Genomic DNA, 17,124 nt, shown 5'->3' on the forward strand with positions numbered 1-17,124 from the left:
GAGAGAGAGAAAGAGAGGGAGAGAGAATCTCAAGCAGATTCCATGCTGAGCACAGAGCCAGACACGGCTTGGGGCCCTATCCCATGGCCCTGAGATCATGACCTGAACCAAGGTCAAAGGTAGAACGCTTAACTGACAGAGCTACCCAGGTGCCCCAGCACCGAACACTTTCCGTGAAATAATTCCGTTTGTCAAGGGTGTTAAAAGTGAAAATCACTGGGGCTCCTGGGTGGCTCAGTCTGTTAAGCGTCTGCCTTCGGCTGGGTGCATGATCCCGGGGTCTTGGGATCAAGCCCCATGTGAGGCTCCTTGCTCAGCCAGGAGCCTGCTTCTCCCTCAGCCTCTTTCTCCTGCTCCCTCTGTTTGTGTTCTCTCACTCCGTCAAATAAATCTTAAAAAAAAAAAAAAAAAATCACTGGTTTAATCTAATACCCAATCATATTTATGAAGAAAACAAGGCCTACAGTGGGGAAAGGTTTTTCCTAGCCAGCCAGCTAATAGACCAAATCCCAGCTTCTTACTCCCAGTTAGGGCTTCTTAGGCCAGTTCATGGCCATTGAGTAAAGAGAATGAGGCCCAGTCGTGGAGGGCCTCACTTTCAGAATAGGGTTCATCATCCTCACACCCCTGTGCTCTCTGGCCTTGGCACTCTCTTCTAGGCAGAAGAAACCTTACAGCCAGGGAAAAGGGTATGGCCATGATTAGTGTCACTATTGCTCTGGAATAGGGTACCGGGACACATGCCACTGTCCGGGTCCCTTTTGGCATCACACCAAAAGCCTTAGCAACACAACTCAGGCTGCCTAGCCCCAGTGCTGCAGTGCTGATGGGGCCTTGGGGCCTGCCGGAGGCAGGGGGAGGGTGGTTGCAGAGGGACCTGGGGGAGGAACAGACTGAGTCGTGCGGGGCACCCAGGCCTGCCATCCGGGCCACTGGCAGTGCCGCACCTGGCCAACTTGGCAGGAGGTGTGGGTTGGGGCAGCTTCAGAAAAGGAACGGATGGGGCACACTCAGTGGGAGTGCATCTGCCCAGCCTGGCCCGCCTTGCCTTCCCGGTTCCCTGGGACTCTGTCTAGAACACACTCTACAACGTCTCCTCAGGACCTGGAGACGGAGCCAGCCAGAGTGCGGCGCAGCTTTCTGCTCTCATCTCAGCTTGGAGGGTGAGATAGGCCCTCACAAGCCACTCCATGCAACCCCCTCTCCCCCTTGACACCCCCATGTCTCAGCGGTTCCCCCCACAGACACCGTGGTCCAGGAGGCCAGGGGGCTGGCACATTCCTCCTGTAGGCTGAGGCAGCTCACCCAGTGGCCGTGAACAGGGGACTGAGGAAGCGGAGTGCAAACTGGAGCACTGTCCAGGCTGGCTCCAAACACTCTCTTAGCCCTGGCCGCCTCTGGCTTCCTTCACCTACAGGGTGTGCAGGTCCCACCAGACCCCAGCACACAGGGCAGGCAGGCCCTTCCAGATGTCCGAGGTCCACGCTGTGTTGGCTCACACAGCACTAGCTGTCATCAGCTCACACCCAGGGAGGGCAGAGGTGTCAACTAGCCCCAACTTGAGGCAGCACCTGAGTGACTCTGTCACTCAGGACTCGGCTATTAGGACAATTACTTTAAACAAGGCTTCATCAAATGAAAGAGTTTCCCTAACACCACAGAGTACATGTTATCCGGTAAATGCGCCTGGGACAAAGGCGTAGCCACAGAGGTTCGGGACAGTATAGGGATTCCTACACCTCCTTACAGCAAAATAAATACCAGATCGCTCACATACCTGCATGCAGAAAATATAAAACCCCAACAAAGCTAGAAAAAAAAATGGGGAGATTTTTTTTTTCATAATCTTGGTATGAGAAAACTCTTTCCAAACATGCTACAAAACTCTGAATCCATTTTTTAAAAGATTAATATATCCAACTATATAAAAATCAAACATTTCCACAAAGCCAAATGAGCCATTTTTAAAAAAGAGCCTGGGTGGCTCAGTCGTTAAGCGTCTGCCTTCGGCTTGGGTCATGATCCCAGGGTCCTGGGATGGAGCCCCTGCATCAGGCTCCCTGCTCAGCGGGAAGCCTGCTTCTCCCTCTCCCTTTTCCTCTTTCCTTCCCCCCTGCTTGTAATTCTCTCCCTCTCTCAAATAAATAAAATGTTCAAAAAAAAAAAAAAAAGTAAATGGGATCTTGTTTCCAGGAAGATCAAGTAGACAAACTTTCCCCTATTCTTCTTGCTAAGTACAAATAAGCTGAGACACCGATAGCACAGACAAAGCCCAACAGCAGTCTGCTCTCTCTAGCCAAAGGACCAGAAAAGAGGCAGCCTGGCAGGACAGAGCTGCAAAGACACTAACTGCTTTACCCCATCCATACACAACCACAAAACAGTTGTGTGCCACCAGCCTAAGGCTAGCAAAGGCCTCACATTCCACACTCACCAGGCTAACACTCTGGCCCACACGCCCACTGGAGCACTACCAGAGGAGGCCTAGTAGAAACTCACTCTCGGGGTGCCTGGGTGGCTCAGTCGATTAAGCGGCTGCCTTCGGCTCGGGTCATGATCCCAGGGTCCTGGGATCAAGCCCCACATTGGGCTCCCTGCTCATCAGGGAGCCTGCTTCTGCCTCTCCCTCTGCCTACTTGTGCTTTCTCTCTGACAAATAAATAAATAAAATTATAGAAAAGAAAAGAAACTCACTCTTGCCCAGCAGTAAGGAGGCATGCCTGAAAAATGCAATAACTCAAACTGAAATCTCCATGGATGGACTCAGCAGCGGAATGGACGGGAGAGAGACAGCATCCACCCACTGGAAGACAGAACAATGGAGACGGCCAATCTGGACAGAAAGAGAAAACAGACTGGAAAGAAAATGAATAGAGTCTTGGGGACCCAGAACTCTAACATAAGATCAAACATTTGTGTCAGCAGAGTCCCAGAAGGGGAAGGTAAGAGGGCTGAAAAAGCACCCAAGGAAATGCCTGAAAACTTCCCACATTTGGCAAGAGACATCAACCTACACATTTGAGAAGCTGAGTGCACCCCAAACCAGGTAAACCACAAGAAATCCATCACACATCATATCCAAGGTACCTCACAGTTACATTTCTGAAAATGAAAGACAAAAACTTTCTGAGCCCATCAAGAGGAGACCCTTACCTTGTCTACAGGGGACAAGTAGTGTGAACGACAGTGGATCTCTCGGCAGAGCTGTGGAGGCCAGAAGAAGTAGCATATTTCTTAGGAACTGAAAGAAAACAAGCCTGCAAAAATATCCTTTGAGAATGAAGAGAATCAGGGCAGCCTCAGATGAAGGACAATAAGGGACTTACCTGCCAGCAGACCTAACTTAAAAGAATGATTTTTTTTTAAAAAAAAGTTTTCAACAGAAAGGGAATTATATAAAAAGGAGTTTTGGAATATCAGAAAGTATGAACAAACATTAAGCAAAAATACGGGTAAACCCAATAGACTCTCCTCCTCTTCAGCTTTCTAATGTGTTTCATAGTTGAAGCAAAATCGTAACACAGGCGCATCTGGGTGGCTCAGTCAGTGAAGCGTCTGCCTTCATTCAGCTCAGGTCATGATCTCCGGGTCCCTGGCATCGAGCCCTGCTTCAGGCTCTCTGCTCAGCAGGGTGTCTCCTTCTCCCTCTGCTTCTTTTTCTATTCTCTCCTCTCTCTCAAATAAATAAAATCTTTTTTAAACAAAATCTTAACACAATCTAATGTGTTTCAAAATATGTGTAAAAGAAATATTTTAAATGATTATATTTTAAATGGGGCTGTGGGGAAAGGGACAGAAAGATGATGACACCAGTAAACTATGGCAAGTGATGCATATATGGAATACCTAGGGAAGACACCAAAAAGTCACATAAAGAGATAGACTCAAAAATGCTATCGATAAATCAAAATGGAGTGTTACATTTTTTTAAATTAACTCAAATGGAGACAGAAAAAAGTAGAAAATATGAACAGAATAAACAGAAAACAAAAAATGGCACATGTAAGCACTAACATATTGTAATTACATTAAATGGTCTAAAGCACCAATTAAGAGAGATTGGCAGAGTAGATTTAAAAACATGAACTATATGCTGTCAAGAAACACACCTCTAATAATAATATAAACAGGCTGGGAGCAAAAGGATAGACAAAGCTACATAATGCAAACATCAATCAAAGGAAAGTAGGAGTGGCAATATTAGTATCTCATAAAGCAGTATTCAGAGCAAAGAAAATTACAAGAGAGGGACATTATACAATAATAAAGACTCAGTGTGCCAAAATGACACATCAGTCTCTGTGTGTGTGCCAAACAACAAAATTGCGAACTATGTGAAGCAGAGACTGAACTGAAAAGGAAAATGGACAAATCCATAAACATATGTGACTGAAGTATGTCCCTCCAAAATTCCTATGTTGAAGTCCTAACCCCACTGTGACTATTTGGAGATAGAGCTTTTAGGATGTAATTAAGATTCAATGAGCTCATAAGGATAAGGTCCTAATCCAGTTGGATTGCTGGCCTTACAGGTGGCGGGAGGGAAGGCGGGCGGGAGAGCTCTAGATACAGACACAGTGGAAAGACCATGTGAGAACATAGGGAGAGGGTGTCCATCTACAAGCCAGGAAGTGAGTCCTCACCAGAAACTGACCCTGCCAGTCCTTGATCTGGGCCTTCCCAGCCTATTTCTTATTTATTGAGAAATAAATTTTTGTTTTTGAAGCCTCCCAGTCTATATTTTGTATGGCAGCCTGAGAAGACTAATACAATAAACAGAAACTTCAGTTGGAGACTATCAACAGCTGATAGAACAGCTAGAGAGAAAACCAACAAGGGTAAACTAGAACTCACCACCACCATCAACCAACAAGATCTCACTGACATTTAAGAGAACAATCTGGCCCACAACAGCAGAATGCACATTGTTTTCAAGTGCCCATGGAACACATACTAAGATAAACCAATCCTGGGTCATAAAACAAACCTCAACAAATTTAAAAGAATTAAAATCATATACGTGTTCTTGAACCACAACAGAATCAAACTGTGAGAAAGGATATTTCTGGTTTTGTTAAAACATTCAGTTTGTGCTAATTTGTTACAGCTACCATAGGAAACTAATTCATCCCTAGAGCCTCATACATCTCAGCCCACATCTTAATTTTAGCTGGTAAGATCCATGGTGGACTTCTGACACCCTGAACTGTAGATAATAAATTTGCCTTATCTCAAGGCATTAAATTTGTGGTACTTAATACTTAATTTCTTCAACTTGATTAAGAACATTTACAAAAAACCTACAACCAACATTATATTTAATGGTGAAAAACTGAATGTTTTCCCCTTAAAGACTAGGAACAAAAGAAAGGATTCCATATTACCAGTCTTCAAATTCTGAGAGCTCTAGCCAGTGCAATAAGGCAAGAAAAGGAAATAATAGGCATCCGTATCAGAAAAGAAATAAAACTGCCTTTATTTGAAGATTACATGATTGTCTATATAGAAAATTCCCCAAAATCTAAAAAATATATATATTATTAGAAAAAGTGAGTTAAGATCACAGAATACAAAATAAACCTGTAGAAGTCCATTCTATTTGTACAAATGAACATGTGGACACCAAAACAAAAAATAAAACACCATTTGTAATCACTTAAAAAAAATTCTTAGGTGTAAGTCCAACATGTTAAAGTCTTATATGATGAAAACTATATAGTACTGGGACACCTGGCTGTCTCAGTCAGAAGAGTGTTTGACTCTTGATCTCAGGGTTGTGAGTTCAAGCCCCACACTGGGTATAGAGATTACTTAAAAAAAAAAAAAAAAAAAAACTTAAAATCTGCAGTCCTGATGAAAGACTCAAAAAATCTAAACAACTGGAGAGATATACTATATTCATGGACTAGAACTTTCAACTTTGTAAAGATGTCGATTCTCCCCAAATTTATATACAGGTTTAACATAATATCTATTAACATTCCAGCAAGGCATTTTTTTGGTTGTTTTTTTTGTTTGTTTGTTTGTTTTTTTTTTTTGTAGATGTAGATAAGATTAGTCCATGGAAAGGCAAAGAAACTAGAATAGCTTAAAAAAAAATTTGAAGCAGAAGAATGAAGTGGGAAGAATCAGTCTACTCAATTTTAAGGCTTAATATATAGCTACAGTAATCAATACTGTATTGTATGGAACAGAGACTGTCACATAGATCAGTGGAACAGAATAGAAAACCCAGAAGTGACCCAGACAAATATGCCCAACTTATAAAGTGCAACTGGGACACCTGGACATCCACAGACAAGAGGGGAAAAAAGTACCTCAACTAAGTCTCACACCTTACACAAAATTAACTGTAAATGGATCATAGACTTAAATGTAAAACACAAAACTATACAACTTTTAGCAAAAAAAACTTAGGAGGAAATCTTGGGGCTCTAGGGCTGAGCAAAGAGTTCCTAACTTGACAGCAAAAGCACAATCCATAAAAAGAAAACCTGGTAAGTTGGACTTCATCAAAATTAAAGCTTTTATGCATCAAAGGACACGATCAAGAAAAAGACTATCCACAGAATAGGAAAATACATTTGCCAATCATTTACCTAACAAAGGTCTACTATCCAGAATGTATAAAGAACTCTACAACTCAACAACAAAACTACCCAATTAAAAAATGGGCATGGGGCACCTGGGTGGCTCAGTGGGCTAAAGCCTCTGCCTTTGGCTCATGATCCCAGGGTCCTGATTGAGCCCCCATTGGGCTCTCTGCTCAGCAGGGACCCTGCTTCCCTCCTCTCTCTGCCTGCCTCTCTGCCTACACGTGATCTGTCAAATAAATAAAATCTTTTTTAAAAATGGGCAAAGGACTAAAATAAACATTTTCCACCAAAGAGATACAAATACCCATGAAAAGATACCCAAGACCACTATCAGGGAAATGCAAATCAAACCACAGTGAGATTTCACTTCACACCCACCAAGATTTCTGTAATAAAAAATAAAGAAAGAAAACATCAGGAAACCCGAGTGGCTTAGTCAGTTGAGCATCTCTTGGTTTTAGGTCAGGTCATCATCTCGGGTTGTGGGATTGAGCCCTATGTTGAGCTCTGCACTCAGCAGGGAGCCTGCTCAGGATTCTCTCTCTCCCCCTGCCCCGCCCCTACTCATGTGCACACACACTCTTATTTCTCTTTCTCTCAAATAAATAAATCTTTAAAAAAAGAGAGAAATAAAATTTGTTGAAACAAAGGCTCGGGGAGGGAAGAATAAAAAGTTAACGGGTATGTGATTTCCTTTGAAGTGATGAAAAGGTTCTAGAAGTAGACAGTGGTGATAGTTGACCGATATTGTAAATATACTAGGTGTCACTGATGGCAAATTTTATATTATGTGTATTTTCCCTTAGTGTTAAATATATACCCTCAAGCCATGGACAGAATGAAATGGAGGTCAGGATCCCTGTCTCCTCAGTGTGGAAGCACAAGAAAATCAACTTGAAATTTCTAAGAAATGGATCATTCCAGATTTTAATTATGAAGTATAAAGCAAGATTTTACTGTAAGCTCAGTGTCTGCACCCATGACCCAGGCAGTCCTTTTCACAGAGGTCCCTTTAGCACACCTCTGTCTCGAAGATAAAGCAGCTTCCAAAATGTGGACTTTGAAGAAATTCAAATTAATCATTGCAAATCAGAGAAACCATCTAGGCAAGCTTCACTACTTCTCAAACATGCCCTTTTTCTGGACTTCCCCATCCTGAGAATGTCTATCCAGGCCCTCCAGGGTTTCTAGTCATGGCCACACTGCTAACCCAGCTGTGTCACCCATCTCTCTGGAAAGGAAGTCAGTTAGGAACAAACCCAAGTGTGATGGAATTCAAATACCCCTTCTGTCATTCTTCCCAGATTCTGTGTATTCCAGGCGGCCCCCTCCATTCCCCAAATGCTGAGAACATTGTTTCTCTTCCCATTACCTTGAGAGCACATAAGTGAAGCTTCATTTTCTTTTGTCCATTATTTATAAAGGGCCAGATAAGGAACATTATCCTCATTTGGCTTTACTAGGTTGAGCTGGTGTGTGGCAGTCAGCCTGAGGAGGATGGGTTGGGATCTCTATGATGCCAGGAGGCATGCCCAGGCCCTTCCCAGAACCTCTCTCATTTGTGATGCCAACACGAGCTCACAACCCCCAACTGCCAACGGAGTCCTGGATGGAAGCAGTACCACTTCTAAATGCCCACGTCACTTCTGTCGGAGCAGGGTATCTAAGCTCAGAGATGAGGGACCAGGGAGCTCACGCAGCTGGAGACCAGGATGAGCAAGAGACTTGATGAGAGTCAGTCACTGACCAAACAGACCAAGCCTCCCCGCCAGGGACTGGAGAGAGAGAAATCCCCTGAACCCCCAGACTGCGCTCTGCAGAACACTTGCTCGCAGCCAACACCCACTTCCCTGCCGCCTGTTTGCCCAGCCCCGCCCTTTCAGACCTGGCCACAGAAGCAGTAGCTACTCTATTTTTTGACTGCTTGCTGCATCATTTGAAACCTTCAGGAGAATTTGACCCTGGATATGAAGTTTCTAATAACTTTTTCAACCATGCCCATGCCTGCGCTGAACTGACAAAACAAATTTGTGACTTCCAGAGAAGCCCTTCTACTCATACTTTGGATAATTTTACGGGCTTCTCAGAGCCTCAGAGAAATGCTTTACCCTTAGAGAAAAAACGCTAACACCTGAGTGTCTTGGCTTCTCAGCTCTGTGTGCTAAAGGGAGCTCCTAGCCCATGGGAGCACACTAGGGGTCTTCTGGCTTCTCTGCTAGTTGGGGGCCCAGAGCACGGGGCCCAGACACAGCCGCGGCACAGGAAGAGCAGAGGACAGCTTGCAGTCCATAAGTTTATTGGTGAATGAGTTTGAGCCAGTTGCTGCTGACATGCTGCTCACTTCAGCCCTGGTGGACTGCCCTCGGGAGGGGAGGAGGGCTTCCTGCTCTGACGGTCGCTGGTGAGGTCACCCCAGGAGCATGCCCAGCTCTCGCCTGGGTCCGAGGGGCTGGGGCTTGGAGTCCGTGCAGTCACAGAGACTCCACCTCATTTTCCAGGGCCTGGGCTGGAGGGATGAGGGTTTTTAGGATCTCCGTGTAGTAGGGGCCAAACACCTTCTGATTGTGATGCGTTAGGCTGACAAACTTTTGGCCTAGTTCTGCCAGTTCTGCTTCAATGACAGTAAGGCCTCCGGGGAGGTCTAACAGGGACCGCTGCACACCAAGGACCAAGCAGCATTTGAGAAACAAATGGATCCGCTGATCTGTGAGCAGGGAAGAAGCAAACAACTTTCAGGGAGCAACCTAGCCCCTCTGCTCTACTTACTCCAGTTCTAAGCTAACCGAGATATTTACTAGCCCACCCACTCACCTGGAGATAAGAACATTCACTCTGTTCAGGAAGGAGGCTTTGATTTCGCTCCCAAGGACAAGGCAAAGATCACAAACGAGTGAGCTAGTAAATTTCTGACTACTCAAAAGATGACTTAAGCCTTCAAAGTAGATAGATCCTGGTGAGAAACTACCATGAGGCTCTTAGACCTATTCTTTAAATGGCTGAGGTTAAGAGCAAGGTCAAGTTCATGCCCTCCATTCCAACAGGGATGAGTCCTTGCTGTGGGAACATGTCCTCCAGCCAATTCAGCACCAGCTTCTTATTGTTGGGACGTTGGGGGTAAATGTCATGACTTGGACTACAGTCAGAAAATGACCCAGAAGGCCACAGATCACTTAATTAGGTTAGGTGGACAGGATCTCTTAACCAGAATTCTTAAATTCCTGGGTACAAACCTTCCTTAGAACCAGAATCTCTCTCTAAACTGAAAGGAATATATTTTCAACCCAGTATTTTGAAAAAAACTAAAGCCTGAACAGCAATTTGCCCAGTGACCCTGCTTTTCATTGTTAAATGGTTCAGTGACTGACTCCCAGGGATGGGATGTACCTCTCCCCCAAAACATTCCCACCACCCCAACACGCATGCTCACCAATAACACTGCGGACACAGTCCTCCTTCTTGGCAATGTTCTGGAGCTGTCCAATCAGCGAAGCTGTGTTGTCACTGCTCAGAGCAGCAAGCCCCATGTTCTTGAGGCTTTGATGGATTTCCTGAGACACCTGTTCACTCACAGTCTGCATAGCCTCTTCAGGCCTAGACCATGAAGAAGACCATGGCACCCAGAGGATGGCCTTGGAAGCTCCACACCAGAAGCTGGGCCCACTTGAGGGAGACTCGCAGCCCCCCTCCTACCCTCCCCCCAGTCCCTGGTAGCAGCAGAACCCAGTGGGCAGGCTCAGCGTTCTCACTGCTATCCACGTCCCGACTATTCTCTAGATAAGACACCATGTTCTACTTCTTAGAAAATAAGATAAACCATAAAATCCACCCTGGATAAGTTTGGTGTCAATTCTTCAGCCCCATGGAATTTATTTATATAATGTATATGCATTTTTAAGACTTTGTTGGACATTTTCCACAGTCATTTGTCCTGTCACCAAATACAATAACAAACTAGCCTTCTGATTCCTTTTTTCCTCTGGTGTGACACCCTGCACACAGATGCTCAATTAACATCACTGACTGATCGATCAAATCCCAGATATACCTCAGACCAGCCCACTGGCATCCCCTCAAGGAGAGAACAATTGCTTTGTAGCAAACAAGGTCATGACTCATTTTGTAGTAAACTACCCTCCAGACTACCCTTTCTGGAGGAGAGGTTTAACTTTGTCACAAGTCTCAAGACCATTATAGAAAGACATCAACAATCCCTGTGGATGGTTCCAGTCTTTGTGGCCCGTGGTGGGATGTAAGCCATCATTCGTTACCAAGCTCCGTCTTCAAAGCACTCGTGACCATCCCTCTAGAAAAGCTCTACACAGCTCACCTGGAGTCAAACTCCTCTATCAGGTCTTTGGTCATACGTTTCAGCTTATCCACAAACTGAGGTGAGCCAAAGAGAACACTGCCAGAGAAACTACTGGCCACCAGCAAGACTGAAGCCAGGAGGGTCAGCTGGTGCAACTGGGACTCCAGCTCCCGAAGACGGGTCCTGTCCATCAGCAGCGTCTGGGGAAGTGAGCAAGAACAGGCTGTCAGGAGGGGAGGGTCCAGACGGGGGTCCCAGATACAGAACAAGGTGATGCCCTCCTCGGGCCCACCTCAGGGAACTCTTCATTCTCAGGGTCCCAGAGAAGGAGGTTCAGGAAACCCTGGGACAGCACCATGGTGGGGCTGAGGGGCTCCGGGCTGCTGACTGTCTCATTTGGAGAGGAGCAGGCCATGGTGGTGGAGTCAGAAATGTCCAGGCAAATCGGAAGTGGCATGGTGAGGTCTACAGCCGCTTGGGTCAGCCACTTGGTGGTGTGGTCAAGGAGGCCTAGGACAGGAAGAGAGCAGGGAAGCATCTTCAGCACCCACATCCCTAAAGCTTCAAGACTAAGGTTCTTTTTAAGATCTGTTCCTGGTCAATAAATAAATGCTTTGCTTGGGGGAAAGGGGGTCTGTCTTCCTTCTCCCTCACCCTACCTGAGGAAGAAACTTTCTGTTCCCAAGAGATAGAGCACTCTCTAACATCACAGAAGTCAGATCCAAACAAGATCCCATCTTCTCACTCTGGCCCTCAAGTTATGTACATACTTGGCTGCTTATTGAGGAGTTCCTGGAATGTCGCCCGTTCATGCTGGATGGAATGTTCCTGCAGGTGGGGTTGAAGGCTCTGGATAGTGTAGTTCACCATGTCCATTTTCATCAGGCCCAGAACCTGGAAGATCCCTCTGACATAAGAGAAAATAAAATATACTATGAAAGGAAATCTAGTGAGAGGGGACCCTACAGAAAGTGTCATTAAATCACTGTGTTCCAGAGTGAGGAGGAGCGTTCCAATGAGTCCCATCTCCAGGCCACCTGGGTGGCTCAGTCGGTGAAGCATCTATCTTCAATTCAGGTCATGGTTCCAGGGTCCTGGGGTAGAGTCCTGAGTCTGGCTTCCTGCTCAGCAGGAAGCCTGCTTCTCCCTCTGCCTGCACCTCCCCCTACTCATGCACATGCACACGCACACACACACACTCTAACAAAGAAATAAAATCTTTAAAAAAAAAAAAATAGTCCCATGTCCTAAATTTACAAAAAATGGCACTGTGACTAAGACTCCAGGCCTAGAATAAGTGAATGGCAGAGTGAGAAACAGAGAAGTCTCCGGACCTCTAAGCCTCCAGGCTAGCTCTCTTTCCACATGATCATTCTATCATTTTTTTGTTTTTTTTTTTTTTTTTAAATGGTAGAGTCAGTAAAAGGAAACACACCAGTATGCTAACGAATCTTTCTGGGAAGTGGGACTATAGGTGATGCCATATCTGAAGCAATTTCTGGGCCACTCTTTTCTTCTCTTCTTTTCTAACTTCCTGCGTCTTAGTTTCTACAGCTGTTAAATAGGGATAACCTGCTATCCCTGTCCCCTCACACTGTGTAAAATGCAATGAGAAAATAGGGGAAAAGGATGTTTGAACTCCTTGGAAGGATCACATACTCTAACCTTTTATGATATAATGGTATTTATATAGGAGGCCCAACCAAACTAAGGTCATCTTTGGTTGAAAAGGAAAAAAGCTAATAGGTCAGCAAGGACAGGATTGGTCATGTCTTCAACAGGGAAGAGCCAACAAAGATGGGGCTACAATCGCGTGTCCGGCCCCACTTGTCCTGGCCGGGGGGCTGACGTGGGTTTTTGAGGGACAGCAGTCAAGTTTCCCACCTCAGTAACTGAACAGGGTCGGTGATGTTCTCCAGATTCTGCACTGCTTCGTCCCGAATGGGTGCACACAGCAGAGTCATCATGTCGAGAATGTACTTAGAGAGAAGAGAGACATTCAAGGCCCCGTGTTCTGCTTTCCGCTTGAGGAGCTCTGTGTCCAGTGCTTCTTCGATCTCTCCTCGCAGGCGGCTCTGGCGCGGTAACAGCAGTGACAACAGGATCTGCCCAGGAGAGAACATCAAAGGCAGTTGCTTTCTGTGTGGAGCCCCAATCCTTCTCTAATGCACAACCCTTTGGCCCAAGACTGTCTTTTAGGGCCAAGAAATGGTTCCCTAAATTTTCCAGAAAATATGATTTATCTGTATTGAGAGGCCGATGAGAGTTCAAGGTTTTAGGGGATTAATACAGCCACGGCGCATCCTTTTCTAGGCAGAAGGAGATAAGGAGACAAGTAACATCAAGGAGTGTGGATAAAAGATATGCAAAGTACAACAAACATAAAATACATACATCACACAGTGATGAGATACTTTAAATTTTAAAGAGTGTAATTTATTTGAGAGCGCAAGAGAGCGCGTGAGTGATGGAGGGAGGGGCAGAAAGAGAGAAAGACTCTCAAATAGCCTTCACACTGAGCGTGGAGCCCAATGTAGGGCTCAATATCATGACCCTGAGATCACAACCTGAGCCGAAACCAAGAGTCAGACACTTAACTGAGCCCCCCAGGTGCCCGAATGCAGGCATTTTTTTTAGATTATTTTACTTCAGAGGGCAAGGAAGAAATAGGCCAAGGAACAGTTAAGAAGTACTGGAAATAGCCTATTAACCCCAAATGTAAGTTCCCTGTGGAGACAAACTCTCTTAATCATCTCTGTGTCTCCATAACATACAGAACATGTGTCTCCATAACATACAGAACATGTATGTGGGGGGGCGGGCGGGTGTTCGATGACTAGTGTGTTGTCACAGCAAGAATCCCGGCTCTTCAGCTTCTCTGCACTCTATTTAAAATGGCAAACTATACCTGGTCCGGGCTGGAGGCTCTCAGAGCTCACTCTGCCCTTCAGGGCCTATGCCCTGTGAGAACGGAGCCAAGCCCTCCAGCTGTGTTTCCAGGCACATATTAAGCTTTGTTAGCAGAGGGGGTGCGAGAGGATCCGTAGGCCTTACAGGGAAGAGGCCCTCCCCGCCTGGCTGGGGGAGCGCTGGCACCGTGTCGCTTGGCTCCAGTGACTGCGGGGCTCCTGCTCCTGAGTGGCCCTGACTGACAGGAAATCCGCGCCCCCGGCGGAGGTCTGACTAAAGGCCCCGGCCCGCTGGACCTCACGAGGGGCTGGATGAGTCCTTTAGAAGCCTTAGGACAGTGTGCAACTACAGGCCGGCAGACAATCCCCACAGGGTGTCCATGGCCTGTTACTTCAGTGAAGGTGCGAGGCCTCGGTGGTCCGCACCTTGTCAAGCCAGTGCCTCCGTGGAGAAGACGGCTCGCTGAGCCGCCAACCACCCGCCGCAGAGAGAGACCCACGCCACTCACAGGCCTTCCTGGATTGCTGAGGCACCACACACTGCATCTGAGTTTGGGCCGGCCTCACTCATTTAGAGTCCCTCATGAGGTTTCCTATCTCAAGTGGGAAGCCCGGCAAGACCAGTCCCTGCAGCCAATCCAGGCCACACACAAGCTGCGACGCTATCTGGGCCGTGTGATCCAGCAGGTTCAGTGACAGCATGTACATGGGAAGTAAGGGCTCCCTGACATGGGCCTCTGGAAGGCGCCGAAGAGAGCACCATAGCAAGACCTCTTGGATTTAGGGCAAATCTATGTTCTCTTCCGCAAACCACTATTTGCCTTTTGAGAATTAGTTTCTGGCTTGCTCCAGGACTTCTGCAGAAGTAAACACCTTACCAGAGGACGCACTGTTGGGCCCACCTAACCATGAGATGATGCTTGCCCCACAGCCATCTGGGGCCAGATGAAAGGGTCCAGAGACCAAACATATACAGAGATAGGACAGACCTACAGAGCAGACTAGAGTAGAGAGCCCAGAAATAAAACCTGGAGATGTGGTCAAATAACGTTTGAAAATGTCAAGACCATTCAATGGAAAAAGGACAATTTCTCCAACACATGGTGCCAAGAAAACTGGGTATCCACAAGTAAAAGAATGAAGTCGGTGGGCACCTGGGTGGGTCAGTTGAGCATCTGAGTCAGTTCATGATCTCAGGGTCATGAGACTGAGCCCGTGTTAGGCTCTGCACTGAGTGCAGAGTCTGCTTAAGACTCACTCGGCATGAGGTAAAAGGAGAGGGAGAAACAGGCTTCTCACAGAGTGGAAGTTCCTCCGGCTCAGGTCATGATCTCAGGGCCCTGGGATCCACATGGGACTCCCTGCTCAGCAGGGAGTCTGCTTCTCCCTCTTCCCCCATGCTCATGCTTTTTCTCTCTCCCCATTAAATAAAATCTTAAAACAAAACAAAACAAACAAAAAAACCCTCTTTCTCCCTCTCTTTGTCTCTCCCCTACTCTCTAAAATAAGTAAATCTTTAAAAAAGTAAAGTTGGACCCTTACTTTATGCCTTATAAAAAATTTAACTTGGGGCACCTAAGTGGCTCAGTTAGTTAAGTGTCTGCCTTCAGCTCAGGTCATGATCTCAGGTTCCTGGGATCAAGTCCCGCATCAGGCTCCCTGCTCAGCAGAGTCTACTTGTCCCTCTCTCCTACACCCTCCACTCGTGCTCTCTCATTCTTTCTCAAATAAAGAAAATCTTTAAAAAAAAATTAACTTGGGGCATCTGGATAGCTCAGTCAGTTGAGTGTCAGCCTCTGGCTCAGGTCATGATCCCAGGGTCCCTCTCCCTCTGCTTTCCCCACTCTATGGGAAACCTGTTTCTCCCTCTCCTTCTCTTGCCTCTCACCCTGCTTGTGCACTCTGTCAAATATATGAATAAAATCTTTAAAAACAAATTAACTCAAAACGGATCAAAGACCTAAACAGAAGAGCTAAAATTCTAGAACTCATAGAAAAAAACAAGGGGCTAAATCTTCATAATCCTGGATTTGGCAAGACAGGACACCAAAGGCAAAAGGAACAGGCTAGATCAACTGGACTTCATCAAGAGAGAAACTTTTGTGTACAGGACACTATCAAGAGGGTGAAGGGACTACTCACGGAATGGGAGAATATATTTGCAAATCATCTAATAAGGGGCTACTATCCAAAATACATAAAGAACTCTTACAACTTAATAACAGAAGACAAACAACCCCATTTGGAAACGGACAAAGGACTCCCGCCGACCTTTCTCCAAAGACAACACAGAACATTGGCAATAAGCACAGGGGAAGGGGCTCAGCACTGCTAGCCACCAGGGCTGCAGAGCAAGATTCCATTCCATGCCCACTAAGGTGGCTATAATGACAAACAAAACGCAGCATCAGGGAAAATGTGGAAAAGCTGGAACCTCATACCTTGCTGGCAGGAATGTACAGTGGTACAGCCACTATGGAAAACAGCTCAGTGGCTTCTCAAATTCAGCAGTGCCACCCCTGGGCATATGCCCCAAGGAGCAGAAAACAGGTGTTCAAACAAAATTTTTGTACATGAATGTTCACAGCAGTACTACGCGCAGTAGCCAAAATGTGAAAACAGCACAGATGCCCATCAACAGACAAGTGGATAAACAAAATGCAATATACCCACCCAATATATCCATACAGTGGGATTTTATTGGGCCCTGAAAAAGGAATGAAATTCTGACCCCTGTTTACAACACAGATTGAGCCTGAAAACATTATGCTAAGGTGAAATTTGCCACATACAAAAGGGCAAATATATGATTCTCCTTATATGAGGTGCCTAGGGTAGCTAAACACACAGAGACAGAGGTGTAACAGAGGACACTGGAGGAGGAAGGGAAGGAAGGGAATGAAGAGTTACCATTAACGGGTACGGTTTCGGCTTGGGAAGGTAAGAAGGTAAGAACATTCTGGAAATGGATTGTGATGGTCACACAATGTTGTGGATGTACTTAAATGCCACTGAGTTTTAACACTTAGAAATAATTAAAATGGTGGGGTGCCTGGCTGGTTTGGATCTCAGGGTTGTGAGTTCAAGCCCTACATTGGGCATGGAGCCTACTTTAAAAAGAAAATAATTAATGTGGTAAAAATTTTGTTACATATGTTTACAATTTTTAAAAATCCTAAAAGATATTAACAACTAAGCTACTAATACGGTGCCATTCCCCAGGGAGGATGAGCCAGCCACCTGGCAGCAGGTGATTTCTTTGAACTGCTTCCACTGTGGAGGGGGCAGACTTGCCATCACTGGAACAGAC

The 17,124-nt window shown here is 45.9% G+C and overlaps 1 protein-coding gene across 5 annotated transcripts in view; it reads right to left on the bottom strand.

Annotated features, from left to right (window-relative positions):
* Positions 1-8,708: 8,708 nt before the first annotated feature.
* Positions 8,709-17,124, bottom strand: part of TCP11 (t-complex 11) — a 98,254-nt gene continuing 89,838 nt past the window's right edge. For all 5 annotated transcript variants that reach the window (XM_059400089.1, XM_059400087.1, XM_059400084.1 and 2 more), the window contains 6 exons: positions 12,790-13,010; positions 11,676-11,812; positions 11,198-11,415; positions 10,924-11,105; positions 10,024-10,187; positions 8,709-9,300 (listed from right to left, as the gene is read on the bottom strand). In XM_059400089.1, coding sequence (XP_059256072.1) covers positions 9,068-9,300; positions 10,024-10,187; positions 10,924-11,105; positions 11,198-11,415; positions 11,676-11,812; positions 12,790-13,010 — 1,155 coding nt within the window. In that variant the 3' untranslated portion in view covers positions 8,709-9,067. The remainder of the gene's footprint in view (positions 9,301-10,023; positions 10,188-10,923; positions 11,106-11,197; positions 11,416-11,675; positions 11,813-12,789; positions 13,011-17,124) is intronic.

The sequence above is a fragment of the Mustela nigripes genome, chromosome 5 (assembly GCF_022355385.1).
Source record: "Mustela nigripes isolate SB6536 chromosome 5, MUSNIG.SB6536, whole genome shotgun sequence".
In the NCBI taxonomy this organism is placed as follows: domain Eukaryota; kingdom Metazoa; phylum Chordata; class Mammalia; order Carnivora; family Mustelidae; genus Mustela; species Mustela nigripes.